Source organism: Manis pentadactyla, chromosome 3 (assembly GCF_030020395.1).
Source record: "Manis pentadactyla isolate mManPen7 chromosome 3, mManPen7.hap1, whole genome shotgun sequence".
Taxonomy (NCBI): Eukaryota; Metazoa; Chordata; class Mammalia; order Pholidota; family Manidae; genus Manis; species Manis pentadactyla.
In genome coordinates, this window is record NC_080021.1 from 89,318,498 (window position 1) to 89,341,434 (window position 22,937).

At 37.5% G+C, this 22,937-nt stretch overlaps 1 protein-coding gene across 11 annotated transcripts in view; it reads left to right on the plus strand.

Moving 5' to 3' along the window:
* Window positions 1–22,937, plus strand: part of ZMYND11 (zinc finger MYND-type containing 11) — a 95,432-nt gene that overhangs the window by 67,978 nt on the left and 4,517 nt on the right. For all 11 annotated transcript variants that reach the window (XM_036925457.2, XM_036925460.2, XM_036925456.2 and 8 more), the window contains 2 exons: window positions 9,507–9,779; window positions 10,052–10,237. In XM_036925457.2, coding sequence (XP_036781352.1) covers window positions 9,507–9,779; window positions 10,052–10,237 — 459 coding nt within the window. The remainder of the gene's footprint in view (window positions 1–9,506; window positions 9,780–10,051; window positions 10,238–22,937) is intronic.

The following is a 22,937-nucleotide window of genomic DNA, read 5'->3' on the forward strand; positions in this document are numbered from 1 at the left end:
ATAAATCACATAGACCAACATTTAAAAACTGGAGGAAACTATGGTTAACTTTAGCCTTTTAATGTTACATAATCTCTTCAAACCAGGTATAAATTTGGGCACAGTCCAAGCACATAATCGATGAGAAATGGTTTAGGATTTTAGGAACTTTGTTAATAAATCTAATCCAAAGAGGTTACTTTAAACTGATAATGCTTTTATATTTCATATGATAAATTGTTTATTTAGTCTTTTTTTTCTTTTTTTTTTTAGAGTTACAAACTTCAATTTATTACATAATTTAGTCACAGGGATGAAGTACATCACAGGAATAGAGCTAATAATATTGCAATATATTTATGGTGACATAATAACTACACTTATCATGATGAGGCTTTGGTACCATAAACAATTGATGGATCATTTTGTTGTTCATCTGAAACCAGCATCATCATGTTTTTAATCATCTGTATTTCAGCAAAAACATTTTAAGGAATAAAGGAAGAATAAAATGGCCAATAGTGTCTAAAGGTGAAGAAACTAGAAAAATAGATTCACATCCTATTCAGTTCTCATTCTCCTTAAAACAAACATTCCAACATGTGTCTATTTATTCAAGGAACTATGAGGTCACAAAACGTTAGGCTGATTAAATCTCTTGTTCATAGCCACTCTTTTAATTTTTTTTTTTTGTTGTTATCATTAATCTACAATTACATGAAGAGCATTATGTTTACTTGGCTCCCCCCTTCACCAAGTCCCCCACACACACCCCATTGCAGTCACTGTCCATCAGCGTAGTAAGATGCTATAGAATCACTACTTGTCTTCACTGTGTTGCACATCCCTCCTGATGCTCCCCCTACATTATACATGCTAATCTGTATATAGCTTTGGGCAGGAAGGCCATTTTGACAATACTAATTCTTCCTAGCCAAGAGCATGGGATGAGTTTCCATTTGCTAGTGTCCTCTTTAATTTCTCTTAAGAGTGTCTTATAGATTTCAGGGTATAGGTCTTTCACTTCCTTGGTTAGGTTTATTCCTAAGTATTTTATTATTTTTGATGCAATTGTGAATGGAATTGTTTTCCTGATTTCTCTTTCTTTAGTTCTTTGTTAGTGTATAGGAAAGCCACAGATGTCTGTGTTAATTTTGTATCCTGCAACTTTGCTGTATTCTGATATCAGTTCTAGTAGTTTTGGAGTGGAGTCTTTAGGGCTTTTTATGTACAGTATCATGTCATCTGCAAATAGTGACAGTTTAACAACTTCTTTACCAATTTGGATTGTTTATATTTCTTTGTTTTGTCTAATTGCCATGGCTAGGACCTCCAGTACTACGTTGAATAACAGTGGGGAGAGTGGGCATCCCTGTCACCAATCTGAGAGGAAAAGCTTTCAGCTTCTCGGTGTTCAGTATGATGTTGGCTGTGGGCTTATCATATATGGCCTTTATTATGTTGAGGTACTTGCCCTGTATACCCATTTTGCTGAGAGTTTTTATCATGGATGGATGTTGAATTTTGTCAAATGCTTTTTCAGCATCTATGGAGATGATCGTGTGGTTTTTGTCTTTCTTTTTGTTGATGTGGTAGACGATGTTGATGGATTTTCAAATGTTGTACCGTCCTTGCATCCCTGGGATGAATCCCACTTGGTCATGGTGTATGATCCTTTTGATGTATTTTTGAATTCTGTTTGCTGATATTTTGTTGAGCATTTTTGCATCTACATTCATCAGGGATATTGGTCTGTAATTTTCTTTTTTTGTCGGGTCTTTGCCTGGTTTTGGTATTAGGGTGATGTTGGCTTCATAGAATGAGTTTGGGAGTATTCCCTCCTCTTCTATTTTTTGGAAAACTTTAAGGAGAATGGGTATTATGTCTTCTCTGTATATCTGATAAAATTCCAAGTTAAATCCATCTGGCCCGGGGGTTTTGTTCCTGGGTAGCTTTTTGATTACCGCTTCAATTTCTTTGCTGGTAATTGGTTTGTTTACGTTTCCTGCTTCTTCCTTGGTCAGTCTTGGAAGGTTTCTTTTTTTTTGGTATCATTAATCTACAACTACATGAAGAACATTATGATTACTAGGCTCCTCCCTTCACCAAGTCCTCTCACATACCCCTTCACAGTCACTGTCCATCAGCGTAGTAAGATGCTGTAAAATCACTACTTGTCTTCTCTGTGTTGCACAGCCCTCCACGTGGCCCCACACACACTATACATGCATATCGTAATGCCCCCTTTCTTTTTCCCCACCCTTATCCCTCCCTTCCCACCCGTCCTCCCCAGTCCCTTTCCCTTTGGTAACTATTAGTCCATTCTTGAGTTCTGTGATTCTGCTTCTGTTTTGTTCCTTCAGTTTTCCTTTGTTCTTATACTCCACATATGAGTGAAATCATTTGGTACTTGTCTTTCTCCGCCTGGCTTATTTCACTGAGCATAATACCCTCTAGGTCCATCCATGTTGTTGCAAATGGTAGGATCTGTTTTTTTCTTATGGCTGAGTAATATTCCATTATGTATATGTACCACCTCTTCTTTATCCATTCATCTACTGATGGACATTTAGGTTGCTTCCATTTCTTGGCTATTGTAAATAGTGCAGCGATAAACATAGGGGTGCATCTGTCTTTTTCAAACTGGAGTGCTGCATTCTTAGGGTAAATTCCCAGAAGTAGAATTCCTGGATCAAATGGTATTTCTATTTTGAGTTTTTTGAGGAACCTCCATTCTGCTTTCCACAACAGTTGAACTAATTTACATTCCACCAGCAGTGTAGGAGAGTTCCCCTTTCTCCACAACCTTGCAAACATTTGTTGTTGTTTGTCTTTTTGATGATGGTGATCCTTACTGGTGTGAGGTGATATCTCATTGTGGTTTTAATTTGCATTCCTCTCATGACAAGCAATGTGGAGCATCTTTTCATGTGTCTGTTGGCCATCTGAATTTCTTCTTTAGAGAAGTGTCTGTTCAGCTCCTCTGCCCATTTTTTAATTGGATTGTTAGCTTTTTGTTTGTTGAGTTGTGAGAGCTCTTTATACATTTTGGATGTCAAGCCTTTATCGGATCTGTCATTCATGAATATATTCTCCCATACTGTAGAATACCTTTTTGTTCTATTGACGGTGTCCTTTGCTGTACAGAAGCTTTTTAGCTTGATATAGTCCCACTTGTTCATTTTTGCTTTTGTTTCCCTTGCCTGGGGAGATATGTTCATGAACAAGTCACTCATGTTTATGTCCATGAGATTTTTGCCTTTTTTTTTTTTGTTTTTAGATATCAGTAACTCAAGTCTTTATATCAGTTTTGTCTGTCTGTGTATATGTTTTTTGTTTTTTTTTTTAGTTTCCCACAGTATTTCTGTTTTATTTAAAATTTTCTCTTTTAAAATAAATTCCTTCCCTGGTTCACACAATGGCTTCTTTTAAGGAAAAATGCATAGAAAGTGATTAAGCTACTTGGAGTTGAACTTCTAGGCAGCCTTGCTGAATATGCATGATGTTTAATTTTTATTTTCCTTTGTTTTTTTTTTTTGTTTTATTTTGTTTTGGGTTTTTTGTTTTTTTATTGGAAACATTTAACAAGTTTTATTACAATCATCCCCCACCACTTCTGTTTGCTTTTTTGTTTGTTTGTTATCATTAATCTACAATTACATGAATACATGAAGAACATTATGTTTACTAGGCTCTCCCCTACCCCTAGTCCCCCCCACAAATCCCATTACAGTCACTGTCCATCAGCATAGTAAGATGTAGAATCACTACTTGTATTCTCTGTGTTGCACAGCCCTCCCCTTTCCTTCGCCCCCCACATTATACATGCTAATCATAATACCCCCTTTTTTCTTCCCTGCCTTATACGTCCCTACCCTCCCATTCTCCCCAGTCTCTTTCCCTTTGGTAACTGTTAGTCCATTCTTGGGTTCTGTGATTCTGCTGCTGTTTTGTTCCTTCAGTTTTTCCTTTGTTCTTATACTCCACAGATGAGTGAAATCATTTCGTATTTGTCTTTCTCCGCCTGGCTAATTTCACTGAGCATAATACCCTCTAGCTCCATCCATGTTGTTGCAAATGGTAGGATCTGTTTTCTTCTTATGGCTGAATAATATTCCATTGTGTATATGTACCACATCTTCTTTATCCATTCATCTACTGATGGACATTTAGGTTGCTTCCATTTCTTGGCTATTGTAAATAGTGCTGCGATAAACACAGGGGTGCATCTGTCTTTTTCAAACTGGAGTGCTGCATTCTTAGGGTAAATTCCTAGAAGTGGAATTCCTGGGTCAAATGGCAAGTCTATTTTGAGGAACCTCCATATTGCTTTCCACAATCCACAATGGTTGAAATAATGTACATTCCCACCAGCAGTGTAGGAGGGTTCCCCTTTCTCCACAACCTCGCCAACATTTGTTGTTGTTTGTCTTTTGGATGGTGGCGATCCTTACTGGTGTGAGGTGATGTCTAATTGTGGTTTTAATTTGCATTTCTCTGATGACTAGTGATGTGGAGCATCTTTTCATGTGTCTGTTGGCCATCTGAATTTCTTCTTTGGAGAACTGTCTGTTCAGCTCTTCTGCCCATATTTTAATTGGCTTATTTGCTTTTTGCTTGTTGAGGTGCGTGAGCTCTTTATATATTTTGAATGTCAAGCCTTTATTGGATCTGTCATTTACAAATATGTTCTCCCATACTGTAGGGTAACTTTTTGTTCTGTTGATGGTGTCCTTTGCTGTACAGAAGCTTTTTAGCTTGATATAGTCCCACTTGTTCATTTTTGCTTTTGTTTTCCTTGCCCGGGGAGGTATGTTCATGAAGAAGTCGCTCATGTTAATGTGCAAGAGATTTTTGCCTATGTTTTTTTCTAGGAGTTTTATGGTTTCATGACTTACATTCAGGTCTTTGATCCATTTTGAATTTACTTTTGTGTATGGGGTTGGATTTGTTAGTGTCCTCTTTAATTTCTCTTGAGTGTCTTGTAGTTTTCAGGGTATAGGTCTTTCACTTCCTTGGTTAGGTTTATTCCTAGGTTTTTTTAATCTTTTTGATGCTATTGTGAATGAATTTGGGAGTATTCCCTCCTCTTCTATTTTTTGGAAAAAACTTTAAGGAGAATGGGTATTATGTCTTCTCTGTATGTCTAATAAAATTCTGAGGTAACTCCATCTGGCCTGGGTGTTTTGTTCCTGATTTCTCTATTAGTTCATTGTTAGTGTATAGGAAAGCCACAGATTTCTGTGTGTTAATTTTGTATCCTGCAACTTTGCTGAATTCTGATATTAGTTCTAGTAGTTTTGGAGTGGAGTCTTTAGGGTTTTTTATGTACAATATCATGTCATCTGCAAATAGTGACAGTTTGACTTCTTCTTTACCAATCTGGATTCCTTGTATTTCTTTGTTTTGTCTAATTGCCATGGCTAGGACCTCCAGTACTGTGTTGAATAACTGGGGAGAGTGGGCATCCCTGTCTTGTTCCCGATCTCAGAGGAAAAGCTTTCAGCCTCTCGCTGTTCAGTATGATGTTAGCTGTGGGTTTATCATATATGGCCTTTATTATGTTGAGATATTTGCCCTCTATGCCCAATTTGTTTAGAGTTTTTATCATGAATGGATGTTGAATTTTCTGGAATGCTTTTTCAGCATCTGTGGAGATGATCATGTGGTTTTTGTTGATGTGGTGGATGATGTTGATGGGTTTTTGAATGTTGTACTGTCCTTGCATCCCTGGGATGAATCCCACTTGATCATGGTGTATGATCCTTTCGATGTATTTTTGAATTCTGTTTGCTAATATTTTATTGAGTATTTTTGCATCTATGTGCATCAGGGATATTGGTCTGTAGTTTTCTCTTTTGGTGGGATCTTTGCCTGGTTTTGGTATTACGGTGATGTTGGCTTCTATTTTTTGGAAAACATTAAGGAGAATGGGTATTATGTGTTCTCTGTATGTCTGATAAAATTCCGAGGTAAATCCATCTGGCCCGGGGGTTTTATTTTTGGCTAGTTTTTTTATTACCGCTTCATTTTCGTTGCTGGTAATTTTTCTGTTTAGATTTTCTGTTTCTTTGTGGGTCAGTCTTGGAAGGTGTATTTTTCTAGGAAGTTGTCCATTTCTCCTAGGTTTTCTAGCTTGTTAGCATATAGGTTTTCATAGTATTCTCTAATAATTCTTTGTATTTCTGTGGGGTCCGTCATGATTTTTCCTTTCTTGTTTCTGATTCTGTTGATGTGTGTTGATTCTCTTTTCCTCTTAATAAGTCTTGCTAGAGGCTTTGCTATTTTGTTTATTTTCTCCAGGAACCAGCTCTTGGTTTCATTGATTTTTTTCAATTGTTTTATTCTTCTCAATTTTATTTATTTCTTCTCTGATCTTTATTTTGTCCCTCCATCTGCTGACCTTAGGCCTCATTTGTTCTTCTTTTTCCAATTTCGATAATTGTGACATTAGACTATTCATTTGGGATTGTTCTTCCTTCTTTAAATATGCCTGGATTGCTGTATACTTTCGTCTTAAGACTGCTTTTGCTGCATCCCACAGAAGTTGGGGCTTTGTATTGTTGTTGTCATTTGTTTCCATATATTACTGGGTCTCCATTTTAATTTGGTCATTTATCCGTTGATTATTTAGGAGCATGTTGTTAAGCTTCCATGTGTTTGTGAGCCTTTTTGCTTTCTTTGTACTATTAATTTCTAGTTTTATACCTTTGTGGTCTGAAAAGTTGGTTGGTAGGATTTCAGTCTTTTTGAATTTACTGAGGCTCTTTTTGTCGCCTAGTATGTGGTCTATTCTGGAGAATGTTCCATGTGCACTTGAGAAGAATGTGTATCCTGTTGCTTTTGGATGTAGAGTTCTATAGATGTCTATTAGGTCCATCTGTTCTAGTGTGTTGTTCAGTGCCTCTGTGTCCTTACTTATTTTCTGTCTGGTGGATCTGTCCTTTGGAGTGAGTGGTGGGTTAAAGTCTCCCATAATGAATGCATTGCATTCGATTTCCTCCTTTAATTCTGTTAGTATTTGTTTCACATATATTGGTGCTCCTGTATTGGGTGCATATACGTTTTAATGGTTATATCTTCTTGTTGGACTGAGCCCTTTATCATTATGTAGTGTCCTTTATCTCTTGTTCTTTCTTTGTTTTGAAGTCTATTTTGTCTGATACTAGTATTGCAACACTTGCTTTTCTCTCCCTGTTGTTTGCATGAAATATCTTTTTCCATCCCTTGACTTTTAATCTGTTCATGTTTTTGGGTTTGAGGTGAGTCTCTTGTGAGCAGCATATAGATGGTTCTTGCTTTTTTATCCATTCTATTACTCTGTGTCTTTTAATCGGTGCATTCATTCCATTTACATTTAGGGTGATTATTGAAAGATATGTACTTATTGCCATTGCAGGCTTTAGATTTGTGGTTACCAAAGGTTCAAGGTTAGCTTCTTTACTACCTTACTGTCTAACTTAACTCGCTTATTGAGCTATTATAAACACAGTCTGATGATTATTTCTCTCCCTTCTTATTCCTCCTCCTCCATTTTTCATATGTTGGACGTTTTGTTCTGTGCTCTTTTTAGGATTGCTCCCATCTAGAGCAGTCCCTCTAAGATACCCTGTAGAGGTGGTTTGTGGGAGGCAAATTCCCTCAACTTTTGCTTGTCTGGGAATTGTTTAATCTGTCATTCATATTTAAATGATAATTGTGCTGGATACAGTATTCTTGGTTCAAGGCCCTTCTGGTTCATTGCATTGAATATATCATGCCATTCTCTTCTGGCCTGGAAGGTTTCTGTTGAGAAGTCTGATGATAGCCTGATGGGTTTTCCTTTGTAGGTGACTTTTTCCTCTCTCTAGCTGCCTCTAAAACTCTTTTCTTGTCCTTGATCTTTGCCATTTTAATTATTATGTGTCTTGTTGTTGTCCTCCTTGGGTCCCTTCTGTTGGGAGTTCTGTGTACTTCTGTGGTTTTGAGCGACTATTTCCTCCCCCAGTTTGGGGAAGTTTTCTGCAATTATTTCCTCAAATACACTTCTATCCCTTTTTCTCTCTCTTCTTCTGGTACCCCTATAATGCAGATTTTGTTCCTTTTGGATTGGTCACACAGTTCTCTTAATATTGTTTCATTCTTGGAGATCCTTTTACCTCTCTCTGCGTTAGTTTCTATGCGTTCCTATTCTCTGGTTTCTATTCCATCAATGGTCTCTTGCTTCTTACCCATTCTGCTTATAAATCCTTCCAGAGATTGTTTCATTTCTGTAATCTCCCTCCAGACTTCATCCCTTAGCTCTTGCATATTTCTCTGCAGCTCTATCAGCATTGTTATGGCCTTTATTTTGAATTCTTTTTCACGGAGATTAGTTAGGTCTGTCTCCCCAGATTCCTTCTCAGGGGAGGATGTCTGGGTTAGTCTGGTCTGTATCAAATCTTCTGCCTTTTCATGGCGTTAAAGGTAGTTTTGTGGAGCTGGCACGTGTGTTGGCCGGGAGAATGTCCCTTCTTGCTGGTTTGTGGCCTTCCTCTCCTGGGAGAACAGCGACCCCTAGCGGCTTGTGCTCGGCAGCTGTGCACAGACGGGGTTTCTAATTCTTGCCCTGCCGCTGTGAAAGAATCTCTGCCCTTCTGTTGTGGGTGTGGCCAGCCTCAGGGCGCTGCTCCACTATGGTGGAGTGGCGTTAGAGGGGAATCTGGCGGGAGGCTGTTTATCTCCATGAGGGATCTCTGAACTGCGCTGCCGCCCAGGTGGTTAGTGTGCCCGGAGTTCCCCGGGATTCCCAGCTGCTGGACTACGTGTCCCGGGACACTTCTGTCCAGCTGTGAGGTTCCTGTCCCTTTATGTCTTTCAAAAAGCACTCTCTTTTTTTTGTTCCAGGGGTGCCTGCTGCAGGGACCCACTCGCAGGTTTTACTGTCCCGTATCCCTAGTATCCAGCACCCCATGCAGTGTGTCTGTGCTCCGGTGCGGATGGCTAGGACTGGGTATTTAGCAATCCTGGGCTCCCTCTCCCTCCCGCTCCGACTCCTCTCCTCCCACCAGGAGCTGGGGTGAGAGGCGCTGTGGTTCCGCCGGGCCATGACTTGTATCTTAGCCCCTTTGCAAGGTGCTGGGTTCTCGCAGGTGTAGATATAGCCTGGCTGTTGTCCTTTTTCTTCTGGTCTCTCTTTTAGGGATAGTTGTATTTGTTGTATTTTCAAAAATATATATGGTTTTGGGAGCAGATTTCTGCTGTTCTACTCACGCTGCCATCTTGGCTTTGCCTATTTAGTCTTTTTTTAAGAGCAAAAACAACAGTATCAATATGTAGTGAAAGTATAAATCATGTTCCTGTTTACAATTATTGAAGCTATTAATTGCATGTTTTTTTTCATTTTTTAAAAAAATGTATAACAATTTACTGTCTTATTTACATGGCTTTTTAACAGTAGTTTATTACATGGCTGTTTTGTATGCTGTGTTAATTTTAACAGAACTTGTTCTTGAACTTGTGAATGATACGGCTTAGTTTTATATCTGAGCAATTTCCGTTCCCTTTAGGAACCAGAGCCTGAGACTGAAGCAGTAAGTTCCAGCCAGGAAATCCCCACCATGCCTCAGCCAATCGAGAGAGTCTCAGTGTCAACTCAGACCAAGAAGTTAAGTGCCTCTTCACCAAGAATGCTGCATCGGAGCACCCAGACCACCAGCGATGGAGTGTGTCAGAGCATGTGCCATGACAAATACACCAAAATTTTCAATGACTTTAAAGACCGAATGAAGTCAGATCACAAGCGAGAAACGGAGAGGGTTGTGCGAGAAGCTCTAGAAAAGGTAAGGTGGCTGCACAGTGATGCTGGCGTGACGTCCTGGGTTCTCTCTATCACTCATGCATCACCCAAGTAGCTGCTTTCAAAATTAGGAATGTAAGAAGATATCCTGTAGAGCATTTCAATTAGTCATAGTACTTTCTCACCTAATACCTTACAGTTCTTAGTGACATAAAGGGAAGAGTCGTACATCATTTAAGTAGAAACTATTGGTTGAGGCTGTTTGGTGTAAGGTATGAGCTGACATACTATGGGTGAGCTTTTTTCTCATTTCAGCTGCGTTCTGAAATGGAAGAAGAAAAAAGACAAGCTGTAAATAAAGCTGTAGCCAACATGCAGGGTGAGATGGACAGAAAATGTAAGCAGGTAAAGGAAAAGTGTAAAGAAGAGTTTGTAGAAGAAATCAAGAAGCTAGCCACACAGCACAAACAACTGATCTCTCAGACCAAGAAGAAGCAGTGGGTAAATATCAATATGTTTTTAGAATCTAATTTCTGGAAATGTACCACAGGTATGATGAAATTCATTTTGGAAAGATGTATGTGTCATATGCAAAAGTTACCCTGAATTAAGACCAGACTTAAAGTTATCAGCTTTAACATTGTGATGAAAAGCCCTGTATCTCTCAACCCCAGATCCAGCATTACTGAGTATTGCTCAAGATTATTTGATTACGATGAGATTGATACTTTAACATATGGTATATAACATATGGGTACATTTCTATAACTGCTCCATCTGTGCAAGTGTTTCAAGTGGTGGTGGACAGATTGGCTGGCCTGCCATGTGACTGGTATCTCCTGATAGGTAACATCTAAATTGTGAAATGGGAAATGTATCACAATAGCAAATGAAGGGTTTTCAGGTTTTACTGCACTTACCGTTTACCTGTCAGAGTGTATTGAGTTGGTTACTGTTGAGTAGCTCTCACTGGTGTCTCACTGCATTCACAGTCTGACAGGCAGGTCACTTTTCATTGTGTCCTGTTGGTGACTCTCATCTCCCACCAGGATTAGCAGCTTCTAAGCACACACATCCTCCACCAAACTTCTAATGGGCAGGGAAGAAAGTTTTATTCCCAAAAGCTCATAACTTGGTTTTAATTTTAAGGAATTATTATTATGTGATTCTTCATTTCTTCCAGACTACATTCTGAAGAGAGTCTTTAAATATATGTAAAGTAAACATTTCATGAGGAAGTAAACATGAAATTGTGACAAAGATTTGGCAAGGAGGAAAAGAGAAATGTAGCATATAATTTAGAAGAATCAAACGAGGTGTAACTAGTAGGAAAACATGAATAATGGAATAAATATTCATAGATGGGAATCAAGGTGTGCTTAACATAACAAGCACAGCACCCCAACACCATGTCAGTAATTCTACCCTCACTCAAAGCCCAGAAAAAGCTAGAGTGGACATTAAACTAGAAGAAATCCCAGTAGGTTTACTAAATAACTGGGAAGAGGAGGCTGTAATAAAAAATTACACTGCTTTTTATAGCACTTTATTTGTGAAACAGCTGAGGTTGGTACTATTATACCTGTTTTTGTTAGTTTGCTTCCATGTGTAAGTGTTACCATACAGTATTTGTCTTTCTCTGACTTAACTTCACTTAGCATAATGCCCCCACAGTCCACCCATGTTGCCACAACTGTCAGGATTTCCTTTTTCTCATGGCTGAATAACATCTTCTTTATTCATATACTCCCCATGTGTTGATGTACACTTAGGTTGTGTCCATCCCTTGGCCGTGGTGATTATGCTGCAGTGAATATGTAGGGACAGGTATCTTCTCTCTATCCTGACTTCATTTCCTTTGGATAAATATCCAGTTGTAGGATTGCTGGGTCAGGTGGTATTTCTGTTCTTAGTTTTTTGACAAAGCTCCACACTGCTGTCCACAGAGACTGCACCAGTTTATACCCCCGTGTGTAGAAAGGCTCCCTTTTCCCCATATCCTTGCCAGTACTTGTTTCTTGTCTTTTGGATGGTGGCCATTCTGACTAGGGTGAGGCGTTGCCTCATGGTTTTGAAATGCATTTCCCTAATGATTGGTGATGATAGAACATCTTTTCATGTACCTCTTGGCCATTTGAATGTTGTCTTTGGAGAAATGTCCTTTCAGACCCTTTGCCCGTTTCAAAATTGGATTGTGTTTTCTTCCCCATTGATGGTATGAGTTCTTACTTATTTAGGATATTAATCCCTATCAGATACATGATTTGCATATATTTTTCTACCACTCCATAGGTTGCCTTTTCATTTTATTGATGGTTCCTTTACTGTGTAGAAGGTTTTTAGTTTGATAGAGTCCTGGGTTTTTTTTGTTTTTGCTGTCAAATAAAAAAATTCATCACCAAAACCAATATCTAGGAGCTTAACACCTATGTTTTATTCTGTTTTTATGGTTTCATGTCTTATATTCAGGTCTTTAATCTATTTTGAATTGATCTTTGTGTATGGTGTAACATATTGGTCCAGTTTTCCCAGCACCATTTATTGAAGAGAATATCCTTTCCCCATGTATATTCTTAGCTCCTTTGTCATATATTAATTGCCTGCATACATATGGATTTATTTTTGGGTTCTCTATTCCGTTCCATTAATTTGTATATTTTTATGCCAGTATCATACTGCTTTGATTTATGCACATTTTTTAAATGAGGAATTTGAGGATTATGAGATTAAACAGAGCAATTAAAAAACTAGTCAGTAGAGCTGGAACTCACCTTCTGCTCATCATATCATTTCTAGTAGACTGGTAAAAGATTTAGAATTATTCCCATATTATAGTTACATCTTACATCATTATAAGAAATAGTGTAATATTGTAGGATAGAAGTATTTCAGATGCCAGAAAATGGATGTTGAAATATAAACAAGAGAAACATCATACAGCCTTAAAATGTATCCACAAAGAAAGTGAGAAATACAAAATGAATCAGTGACTACATAAATAAATAAGTAATTAGGGTATTTGGGAGGAAGGATGCTGGTGCTTAAAATATTACTTAAAGATGAGGAAACTAAGAAGTTGAATAAACTTGTCCAAACTCACATGACTAGCATAGGCCCAAGATTTAAACCCAGATCTGACTCATTTCAGCTGTTTCCAAAATTAAAATATGCTGTACACACTTTTCTAACAGTAACTTGACTGAACTTGATGACCTAGTAAGATTATAAGAAATTCAAAAGATTAATTTTAATAGATAAGAAAATACAGAATACATGATGAAGAAAATTAGAGAATTGAGTTTCAAGTACCAAATATAGACTATTCTCCCTGGGTTCTTTATCCCCAGGACTCTTACTGCCAGCCATCAAATCTAATTTATATCTCTATATCTCACTGTCTATCATCTATTGTCTGGCTGACTGGCTATAACTTACATATTTCTATATGGACCCATTTACAAGTGTTTCTAACTGAAACCAGTCTCACCTTCCTTGCCATTCCCTGTTTAGTCTCACTGTGGGTGTCTGAAACTCTCATTCTCTTACCAATGGCTTGAAACCTTAGTTTTATACTTTTTCACAATTTTCTTCTCCCATGTCTAAACAGTTCAGATTACCTGGCTTCTTCCCCTTTGTTTAGACCAGTTTGGTTTCAACCTTAGTGCTATTAACATTTGGACCAAAAGATTCTTGGGGGAGGAGCTGCAGAATGTTTAGCAGCATCTGAGGCCTTTACACACTGGATGCTGTAGCAGCTCTTCCCCTCACTGTCTATGGTCATGGCAATCAAAGCATCCCCAGACCATGCCCAATGAGATGAGGGCTGAGAATTGACCATGAGTTCTAGGTCATGACCTTAATAGTATTCAGTGGTGGGGGACAGGTGAAGGAATGCAGTAGGTTTAAAAGAAAGGAAGGGAAGAGAATAATTGAAAATAGCAAATTTAGGCAGTTCTTTCAAGGAGTTTGTGAAAGGGAGCAGAAAAATGGATAGTGGATGGAAGATGTGAGGTCAAGAGGTTTTTGTTTCTTGGTGGTAAAATATGCATACATTTTACCATCTTCACTATTTTTAAGTGGGCAGTTCAATAGTATTAAACACACATTGCTGTGCAGCCATCACCACCATCCATCTCCAGACCTCTTTCACCTTGTAAAAGGACATCCTTTACTTACTAAACAATCACTCCCCATTCTCTCCACTCTGCAGCTCCTGGTAACCACCGTTTTACATTCTGTCACTAGGATTTTGACCCCCTCTTAATAGGTACCTCTTTTAAGTGTAGTCATACAGTATTTTTCCTCCTGTAGCCAGCTTACTTCACTCAGCATGATGTCCTCAAAGTTTATCCATGTGTGAATTATTGCCAGAATGTCCTTCCTTTTTAAGGCTGAATAATTTTCCATTGTGATGTGTAGATCACACTTTGCTTATTAACCCATTGATGGATACTTGGGTTGCTTCCACATTTTAGCTGTTGTGAATAAGAGTGCTATGAACATGGGTCTCTTTGACCCATGTTCTTTTGGGTATGTACTCAGAAATGGGAGTTACTGGGTCATATGGTAATCACATTTTTAATTTTTTGATGAACCACCATACTGTTGTCCATGGCAGATGCACCATTTTACATTCCCACCAACAGTACAACAAGGGTTCCAAGTTCTCTGCATCCTTACCAACCCTCCTTTTCTTTTATTTGACAGTAGCCACCCTAGTGGGTATGAAATGGTACCTCGTACTTTTGATTTGCACTGCCCTAATGATAAGTTATACCAAGTTTTTTGGGTGTTTATTGGCCATTCATATGTGTCCTTTGGTAAATGTCTAGTCATGTTCTTTCTTTTTTAATCAAGTTGTTTTTGTTGAGTTTTAGGAGTTCTCTGAGTATTAATCCCATATCAGTAATATGATTTAAGTATTTTCTTCTATTCTGTGATTTGCCTTTTTACTCGGTGGATAATTGTCATGAAATTCAATTTGTCTTTTTTTTAGCCTGTGCCTTTGGTGTTACATCCAAGAAATCAGTGCTAAATCCAGTGTTCTGAAGCTTTTGTCCTACATTTTCTTCTAAAAGTTTTATTGTCTTACATTGTGACACGTTTTGAGTTAATTTTTGTTTATGATGTCAAGTAAGGATCCAACTTTATTCTTTTACATGTGGGGATCCAATTTTTCAGCACCATTTGTTGAAAAGAGTGTCCCCATTGAACGGTCTTGGCACCCTTGCCAAAATTTGTTGGTGTGAGGGTTTATTTCTGCTCACTATTCTTCATTGGTTCATTTGTCTGTCTTTATCCCAACACCATACAGTTTTGATGACTATAGCTTTATTGTAGGTTTTGAAATCACTGCATGTGAATTCTCCAGTTTTGTTCTTTCTCATTTTTGTTTTTGTTTTGGCTGTTCAGGGTACCTAGAGATTCCATATGAAAATTGGGTTGTGTTGTTCTGTTACTACTAGAAATGTCATTGGGGTTTTGATAGGGATTGCATTGAATCCCTAGATCACTTTGGGTAGTATTGACATTTGCAGTCTTCTAGTCTGTGACTATTGGATGTATTTCCATTTGTTTACTTTCTTTCATTAGTGTTTTGGTGTTTCTGTTGTACCAGTCTTTCACTTCATTGGTTTACTTAATTCCTAAGCATTTTATGCTTCTTGATGCTATTGCAATGAAATTATTGTCATAATTCCCTTTTCATATTTTTCATTGCATGTAGAAATGCAGCTGATTTTTGGGTATTGACTTTGTATTCTCCTGTTTTGCTGAATTTATGTATCAGCTTTTTGTGGCGTATTCTACATATAAGGTCATATTATATGCAGAGATCACTGCTTCTTCCCCTTCAATCTGGATGCCTTGTTCCTTGTTTGCCTAATTGCTCTGTAATACTGTGTTAAGTAGAAGTGGTGAACATGTGCATCCTTGCCTTTTCCCTGAGTTTCAAGGAAAAGCTTTCAGCCTTTCACTATTGAGGGTAATGTTTGCTGTGGGTTTTTTAAATGTGGCTTTTATTATGTGGAGATAGTTTCCTTCTATTCCTTTTTGTTGAGTGTTGAATTTTGTCAGATGTTTTTTCTCCTCCCATATGTTGAACCATCCTTGCATTACAAGAATGTACTACTCATGGTCATGGTGTATAATCCCTTTAAATATGCTGAATTCTGTTTGCTAATATTTTGTTGAGGGTTTTTAACCAAATATCCATAAGCCATACTGAATACCAAATAGTTTTTGTTGTGGTGTTTTTTGTATCAGGGCTATACTGGACTCAGAATGAGTTGGGAAGGGTTTCTTTCTTCCTTTTCAGGGTTTTTGAAAAGTTTGAGATGGATTGGTATTAGTTCTTCTTTAACTGGGTGGTAAAATTTACATTAGTGAAGCCATCAGGTACAGAGCTTTTTTTCTTTTTAAGGTATTATTGATATACATTCCTATGAAAGTTTCGCATGAAAAACAATGTTACTACATTCACCCATATTATCAAGTCCCCCCAATACCCCATTGCAGTCACTGTCCGTCAGTATAATAAGATGCCACAGATTGACTATTTGCCTTCTCTGTGTGACAGTCTTCCCTGTGACCTCCCCCCACCGTGTGTACTAAACATAATACCCCTCAATCCCCTTCTCCCTCCCTCCCAACCCGCCCTCCCAAGCCCCTCCCCTTTGGTAACCACTAGTTCATTCTTGGAGTCTCTGAGTCTGCTGCTGTTTTCTTCAGTTTTGCTTCGTTCTTATACTCCACAAATAAGGTAAATCATTTGGCACTTGTCTTTCTCCTCCTGGCTTATTTCACTGAGCATAATATCCTCCAGTTCCATTCATGTTGTTGCAAATGGTAGTGTTTGTTTCTTTCTTATGGCTGAATAGTATTCCATTGTGTATGTGTACATCTTCTTTATCCATTCATCTAATGATGGACACTTAGGTTGCTTCCATATCTTGGCCATTGTAAATAGTGCTGTGATAAACATAGCAGTGCATATGTCTTTTTGAATCTGAGAACTAGTATTTCTTTGGGTAAATTCCTAGGAGTGGGATTCCTGGGTCAAATGGTACTTCTATTTTTAGTTTTTTGAAGAACCTCCATATTGCTTTCCACAATGGTTGAACTAGCTTACATTCCCACCAGCAGTTTAGGAGGGTTCCCCTTTCTCCACATCCTCACCAGTATTTGCTGTCCTTAGTCTTTTCAATGCTGGCCATCCTTGCTGGTGTGAGGTGATATCTCATTGTGGTTTTAATTTGCATTTCCCTGATGATTAGTGATGTGAAGCATCTTTTCATGTGTCTGTTGGCCATGTGAATTTCTTCTTTGGAGAATTGTCTCTTCATATCCTCTGCCCATTTGTTAATCGGGTTATCTGCTTTTTGGGTGTGAGAAGTGTGAGTTCTTTATATATTTTGGATGTTAACCCCTTGTCGGATATGTCATTTACAAATATATTCTCCCATAATGTAGGATGCCTTTTTGTTCTGTTGATGGTGTCCTTTGCCATACAGAAGCTTTTTAGTTTGATGTGGTCCCATGTGTTCATTTTTGCTTTTGTTTCCTTTGCTCAAGGAGATGCGTTCAGGAAGAAGTTGCTCGTGTTTATGTCCAGGAGATTTTTGCCTATATTGTCTTCTGTGAGTTGTATGGTTTCATGACTTACATTCAGGTCTTTGATCCATTTTGAGTTTACTTTTGTGTATGGGGTTAAACAATAATCTAGTTTCATTCTCTTGCATGTAGTTGTCCAGTTTTGCCATCACCAGTTGTTGAAGAGGCTGTCATTTCCCCATTGTATGTCCATAGCTCCTTTATCATATATAAATTTACCATATATGGTTGGGTTTATATCTGGGCAGTCTAGTGTGTTCTATTGGTCTATTGTTTTGTTCTTGTGCCAGTACCAAATTGTCTTAATTACTGTGGCTTTGTAGTAGAGCTTGAAGTTTGGGAGCATAATCCCCCCAGCTTTATTCTTCCTTCTCAGGATTGCTTTGGCTATTCAAGGTTTTTTGTGGTTCCATATGAATTTTAGAACGATTTTCTCTAGCTCATTGAAGAATGTTTTTGGTATTTTTATAGGAATTGCATTGAATCTATAGATTGCTTTAGGCAGGATGGCCATTTTAACAATATTAATTCTTCCTATCCATGAGCACAGGATGTGTTTACATTTTTTGGTATCTTCTTTAATTTCTCTCATGAGTGTCTTGTAGTTTTCAGAGTACAGGTCTTTCACTTCCTTGGGTAGGTTTATTCCTAGGTATTTTATTCTTTTTGATGCAATTATAAATGGAATTGTTTTCCTGATTTCTCTTTCTGCTAGTTCATCATTAGTGTATAGGAATGCAACAGATTTCTGTGTATTAATTTTGTATCCTGCAACTTTGCTGAATTCAGATATTAGATCTAGTAGTTTTGGAGTGTATTCTTTAGGGTTTTTTATGTACAATATCATCTCATCTGCAAACAGTGACAGTTTAATTTCTTCCTTACCAATCTGGATGCCCTTTATTTCTTTGTTTTGTCTAATTGCTGTGCCTAGGACCTCCAGAACTGTTGAATAAAAGTGAAGAGAGTGGGGATCCTTGTCTTATTCCCGATCTCAAAGGCTTTCAGCCTCTCACTGTTAAGTCTGATGTTGGCTGTGGGTTTGTTATATATGGCCTTTATTACGTTGAGGTACTTGCCCTCTATACTCATTTTGTTGAGAGTTTTTATCATGAATGGATGTTGAGTTTTGTCAAATGCTTTTTTGGCATCTATGGAGATGATCATGTGGTTTTTATCCTTTTTGTTGATTGTGGTGGATGATGTTGATGGATTTTCTAATGTACCATCCTTACATCCCTGGAATAAATCCTATTTGATCATGATGGATGATCTTTTATATTTTTGAATTTGGTTTGCTAATATTTTGATGAATATTTTTACATCTATGTTCATCAGGGATATTGACCTGTAATTTTCTTTTTTTGTGGTGTCTTTGCCTGGTTTTGATATTAGATTGATGCTGGCTTTATAGAATGAGTTTAGAAGTATTGCCTCTTCTTTTTGGAAAACTTTAAGGAGAATGGGTATTAGGTCTTCAGTAAATGTTTGATAAAATTCAGCCATCTATCTTGTCCCTGAGATTTGTTCTTAGGTAGTTTTTTGATTACCAGTTCAATTTCGTTGCTGGTAATTGGTCTGTTCAGATTTTCTGTTTCTTTCTGGGTCAGCCTTAGAAGGTTGTATTTTTCTAGTAAGTTGTCCATTTCTTCCAGGTTATCCCATTTGTTAGCATATAACTTTTCATAGTATTCTCTAATAATTCTTTGTATTTCTGTGGTATCTGTAGTGATTTTTCCTTTCTCATTTCTGATTCTGTTTATGTATATAGACTCTCTCTTTCACTTGATATGTCTGGCTAGGGGTTTATCTATTTTGTTTATTTTCTCAAAGAATTAGCTCTTGCTTTCATTGATTCTTTCTATTGTTTTATTCTCGATTTTATTTATTTCTGCTCTAATCTTTATTATGTCCCTCCTTCTACTGACTTTGGGCTTCATTTGTTCTTCTTTTTCTAGTTTTGTTAATTGTGAGTTTTGACTGTTCATTTGAAATTGTTCTTCTTTCCTGAGGTAGGCCTGTATTTCAGTATACTTCTCTCTTAGCATGGCCTTCGCTGCTTCCCACAGATTTTGTGGTGGTGAATTATTGTTTTCATTTGGCTCCATATATTGGTGGATCTCTGTTTTTGTCATTGATCCATTGGTTATTTAGGAGCATGTTGTGAAGCCTCCATGTGTTTTGGGGATTTTCATTTTCTTTGTGTAGTTTATTTCTAGTTTCATACCCTTGTGGTCTGAGAAGCTGGTTGGTACAATTTCAATCTTTTTTAATTTACTGAGGCTTTTTGTGGCCTAGTATATGGTCTATTCTTGAAAATGTTCTGTGTGCATTTGAGAAGTATGTGTATTCTGCTTTTGGGTGTAGAGGTCTGTAGATGTCTGTTAGGTCCATCTTTTCTAATGTGTTGTTCAGTGCCTCTGTCTCCTTATTGTCAGTCTGGCTGATCTGTCCTTTACAATGAGTGGAGTGTTGAAGCCTCCTAGAATGAATGCATTGCATTCTGTTTCCTCTTTTAATTCTGTTAGTATTTGTTTCACATATGTATGTGCTCCTGTGTTGGATGCATAGATATTTATAATGGTTATATCTCTTGTTGGATGACCCCTTTATCATTATGTAATGTCCTTCTTTATCTCTTGTGACTTTCTTTGTTTTGAAGTCTGTTTTGTCTGGTACAAGTACTGCAACTCCTGCTTTTTTTCTCCATATTAGTTGCATGAAATATCTTTTTCCATCCCTTCACTTTTAGTCTGTGTATGTCTTTGGGTTTAAAGCAAGTCTTTTATAGGCAGCATATAGATGGATCTTGTTTTTTTATCCATTCAGTGACTCTGTGTCTTTTGATTGGTGCAGTCAGACCATTTACATTCAGGGTGTTTATCAATAGCTATGTGCTTACTGCCATTGCCCACTTTAGATTCGTGGTTACCAAAGGTTCAAGGTTAATTTCCTTACTATCTAAGATTCTAACAACTCACTTAGTATGCTGTTACAAACATAATCTAAATGTTCTTTTTTCTTCCTCCTCCTTTTTCTTCCTCCTCCATTCTTTATATATTAGGTGTCATATTCTGTACTCTTTGTCTATCCCTTGACTGACTTTGGGGTTAGTTGATTTAATATTGCATTTGCTTAGTAATTAATTGTTCTGCTTTCTCTACTGTGGTTTTATTACCTCTGGTGACAGCTATTAAACCTTAGGAACACTTCCATCTATAGCAGTCCCTCCAAAATACACTCTAGAGACGGTTTGTGCGAAGTAAATTCTCTCAGCTTTTGCTTATCTGAAAAATGTTTAATCCCTCCTTGAAATTTAAATGATAATCTTGCCAGATAAAGTATTCTTGGTTCCAGGCCCTTCTGCTTCATTACATTTAATACATCATGCTATTCCCTTCTGTCCTGTAAGGTTTCTGCTGAGAAGTGTGATGATAGCCTGATGGGCTTTCCTTTGTATGTGAGCTTATTTCTCTCTCTGACTGCTTTTAATGTCTTTCCTTTTCCTTGATCTTTCACATTTTAATTATTATGTGTCTTGGTGTTGTCTTCCTTGGGTCCCTTGTGTTGGGAGATCTGTGTACCTCTGTGGCCTGAGAGACTATCTCCTTCCCCAGACTGGTGATGTTTTCAGCAATTACCTTCTCAAAGACACTTTCTATCCCTTTTTTTCTCTCTTCTTCTTCCGGTATCCCTATAATATGAATATTGTTCCGTTTTGACTGGTCACACAGTTCTCTGAATATTCTTTCATTCTTAGAGATCTTCTTTCTGTCTGTGCCTCAGCTTCTTTGTTTTCCTCTTCTCTAATTTCTGTTTCATTTTGTCGTCTCCACCATATCTAACCTGCTTTTAAAAGCTTCCATTGTATGTTTCATTTCTGATACCGTGTTCCATAATGATTGGATCTCCGACCGAAATTGATTAGTGAGTTCTTGAATATTTTTCTGTACCTCCATGAGCATGTTTATGATGTTTGTTTTGAAATCTCTTTCAGGAAGATTCATGGGATTGCTTTCATTTGACTCTTTCTGGTGTATGTATGATTTTGCTTTGAACCAGGTTCCTTTAATATTTCATATTTGTATGTGGCGCCCTCTAGTGCCTAGAAACTCTACTCGGGAGCTGCTCAGTCTCTGGAGCAATGTTGGGGAGTGCAGGGGAGCGGTGTTGGTGCCCTGTTCTGTGAGGTCTGTTCTTTTCTCCAGATATATGGAGCCTGGCACAGCCTTCTTTCCTGTTGCTCTTTCAGGATTAGTTGTATTAATCATGTATTTTCATATTATATGCGGTTTTATAAGGAGGCTCTGTCTCACCTTTCACACCACCATCTTTAATCCAGAGTTCTTTTTTTATTGGAAGATTTTTGATTACTCATTGAGTATCCTTACCAGTTATGAGTGTACTCAGATTTTCTGTTTCTTCATGACTTGCTGTTAGTAGGTTTTGTGTTTCTAGGAATTTGTCCATTCAGCCAGGTTAGTTAATCCAGTTTCGTGGTGTGGCATAGAATTGTTAATGGTACTCTTTAAAATTGTTCTTATTTCTATAGAATCAGTACTAAGATCCTCACTTTAATTTCTGTTTTTAGTAATTTGAGTCCTTTTTTTTCTTAGTCCATCTAGCTAATGATCAGTACCTTTTCAAAGAACCAATTTTTGACTTCATTGATTTTTCTTTTTTTCTGTTTCCTATTTCATTTATCTGTGCTTTGATTTTTACTAATTTCTTCCTTTTTTTAGCTTTGGGTTTAGTTTGTTAATTCTTTAGGTTACTTTTAGGTTACTGATTTAAGATCTTTTTTGTCTTAAGGTAGATATTTAGACCTGTAAGTTTCCCTCTGAACACTGCCTCACTGCATTCTGTAAGTTTTTGTTGTGTTTTCATTTGTCTCAAAGTATTTTCTAATTTCTCTTGTGGTTTCTTCTTTGACCTGTTCGTTGTTTAAAGTGTATTCTTTAAATTTCCAGGTTTACTTTTTTATTTCTTACTTTGTCCTGGTGTGGTCAGAGAAGATACCTTGTATGATAATTACCTTTTAAAATATATTGAGACTTAATTTGTAAGCTCATGGATGGTCTATCCTGGAGAGTATCCCATGTACACCTTGAGAAGAATGCACACCCTTGTTGTTGGGTGGGGTGTTCTGGTTGTGTGCTGTGTTGTTTACACCCTCCACCTTCCTTATCTCTGCCTGGTTGCCCTCCATTATTGTGAGCAAAGTGTTGAAGCCCAGCTATTATTCTCTCACCTTTCAGGTCTGTTAGTTTGCTTCATGTATTTTAATGGTCATTAGGTGTGTAAATGTTAATTGTTACATCTCTTGCTATATTGAACTTTTTAGTAACATAAAATGTCCTTGTCTCTTGTAATGTCCTTTGATTTAAAGTCTGTTTTGCCTCATATTAGTGTAGCCACTAATTTGGTTACTATTTGGATGGAATATGATTTTCCAATCTCAAGTAAGTGTGTTGGAGACAGCAACACTTGGATCATGTGTTTTTATTCATTGTGTCAGTCTTTGTTGATTGATTGAATTACTGATAGAAGAGACCAGCTTCCTCATTGTGCTGTTTTCTATATGCCCTAC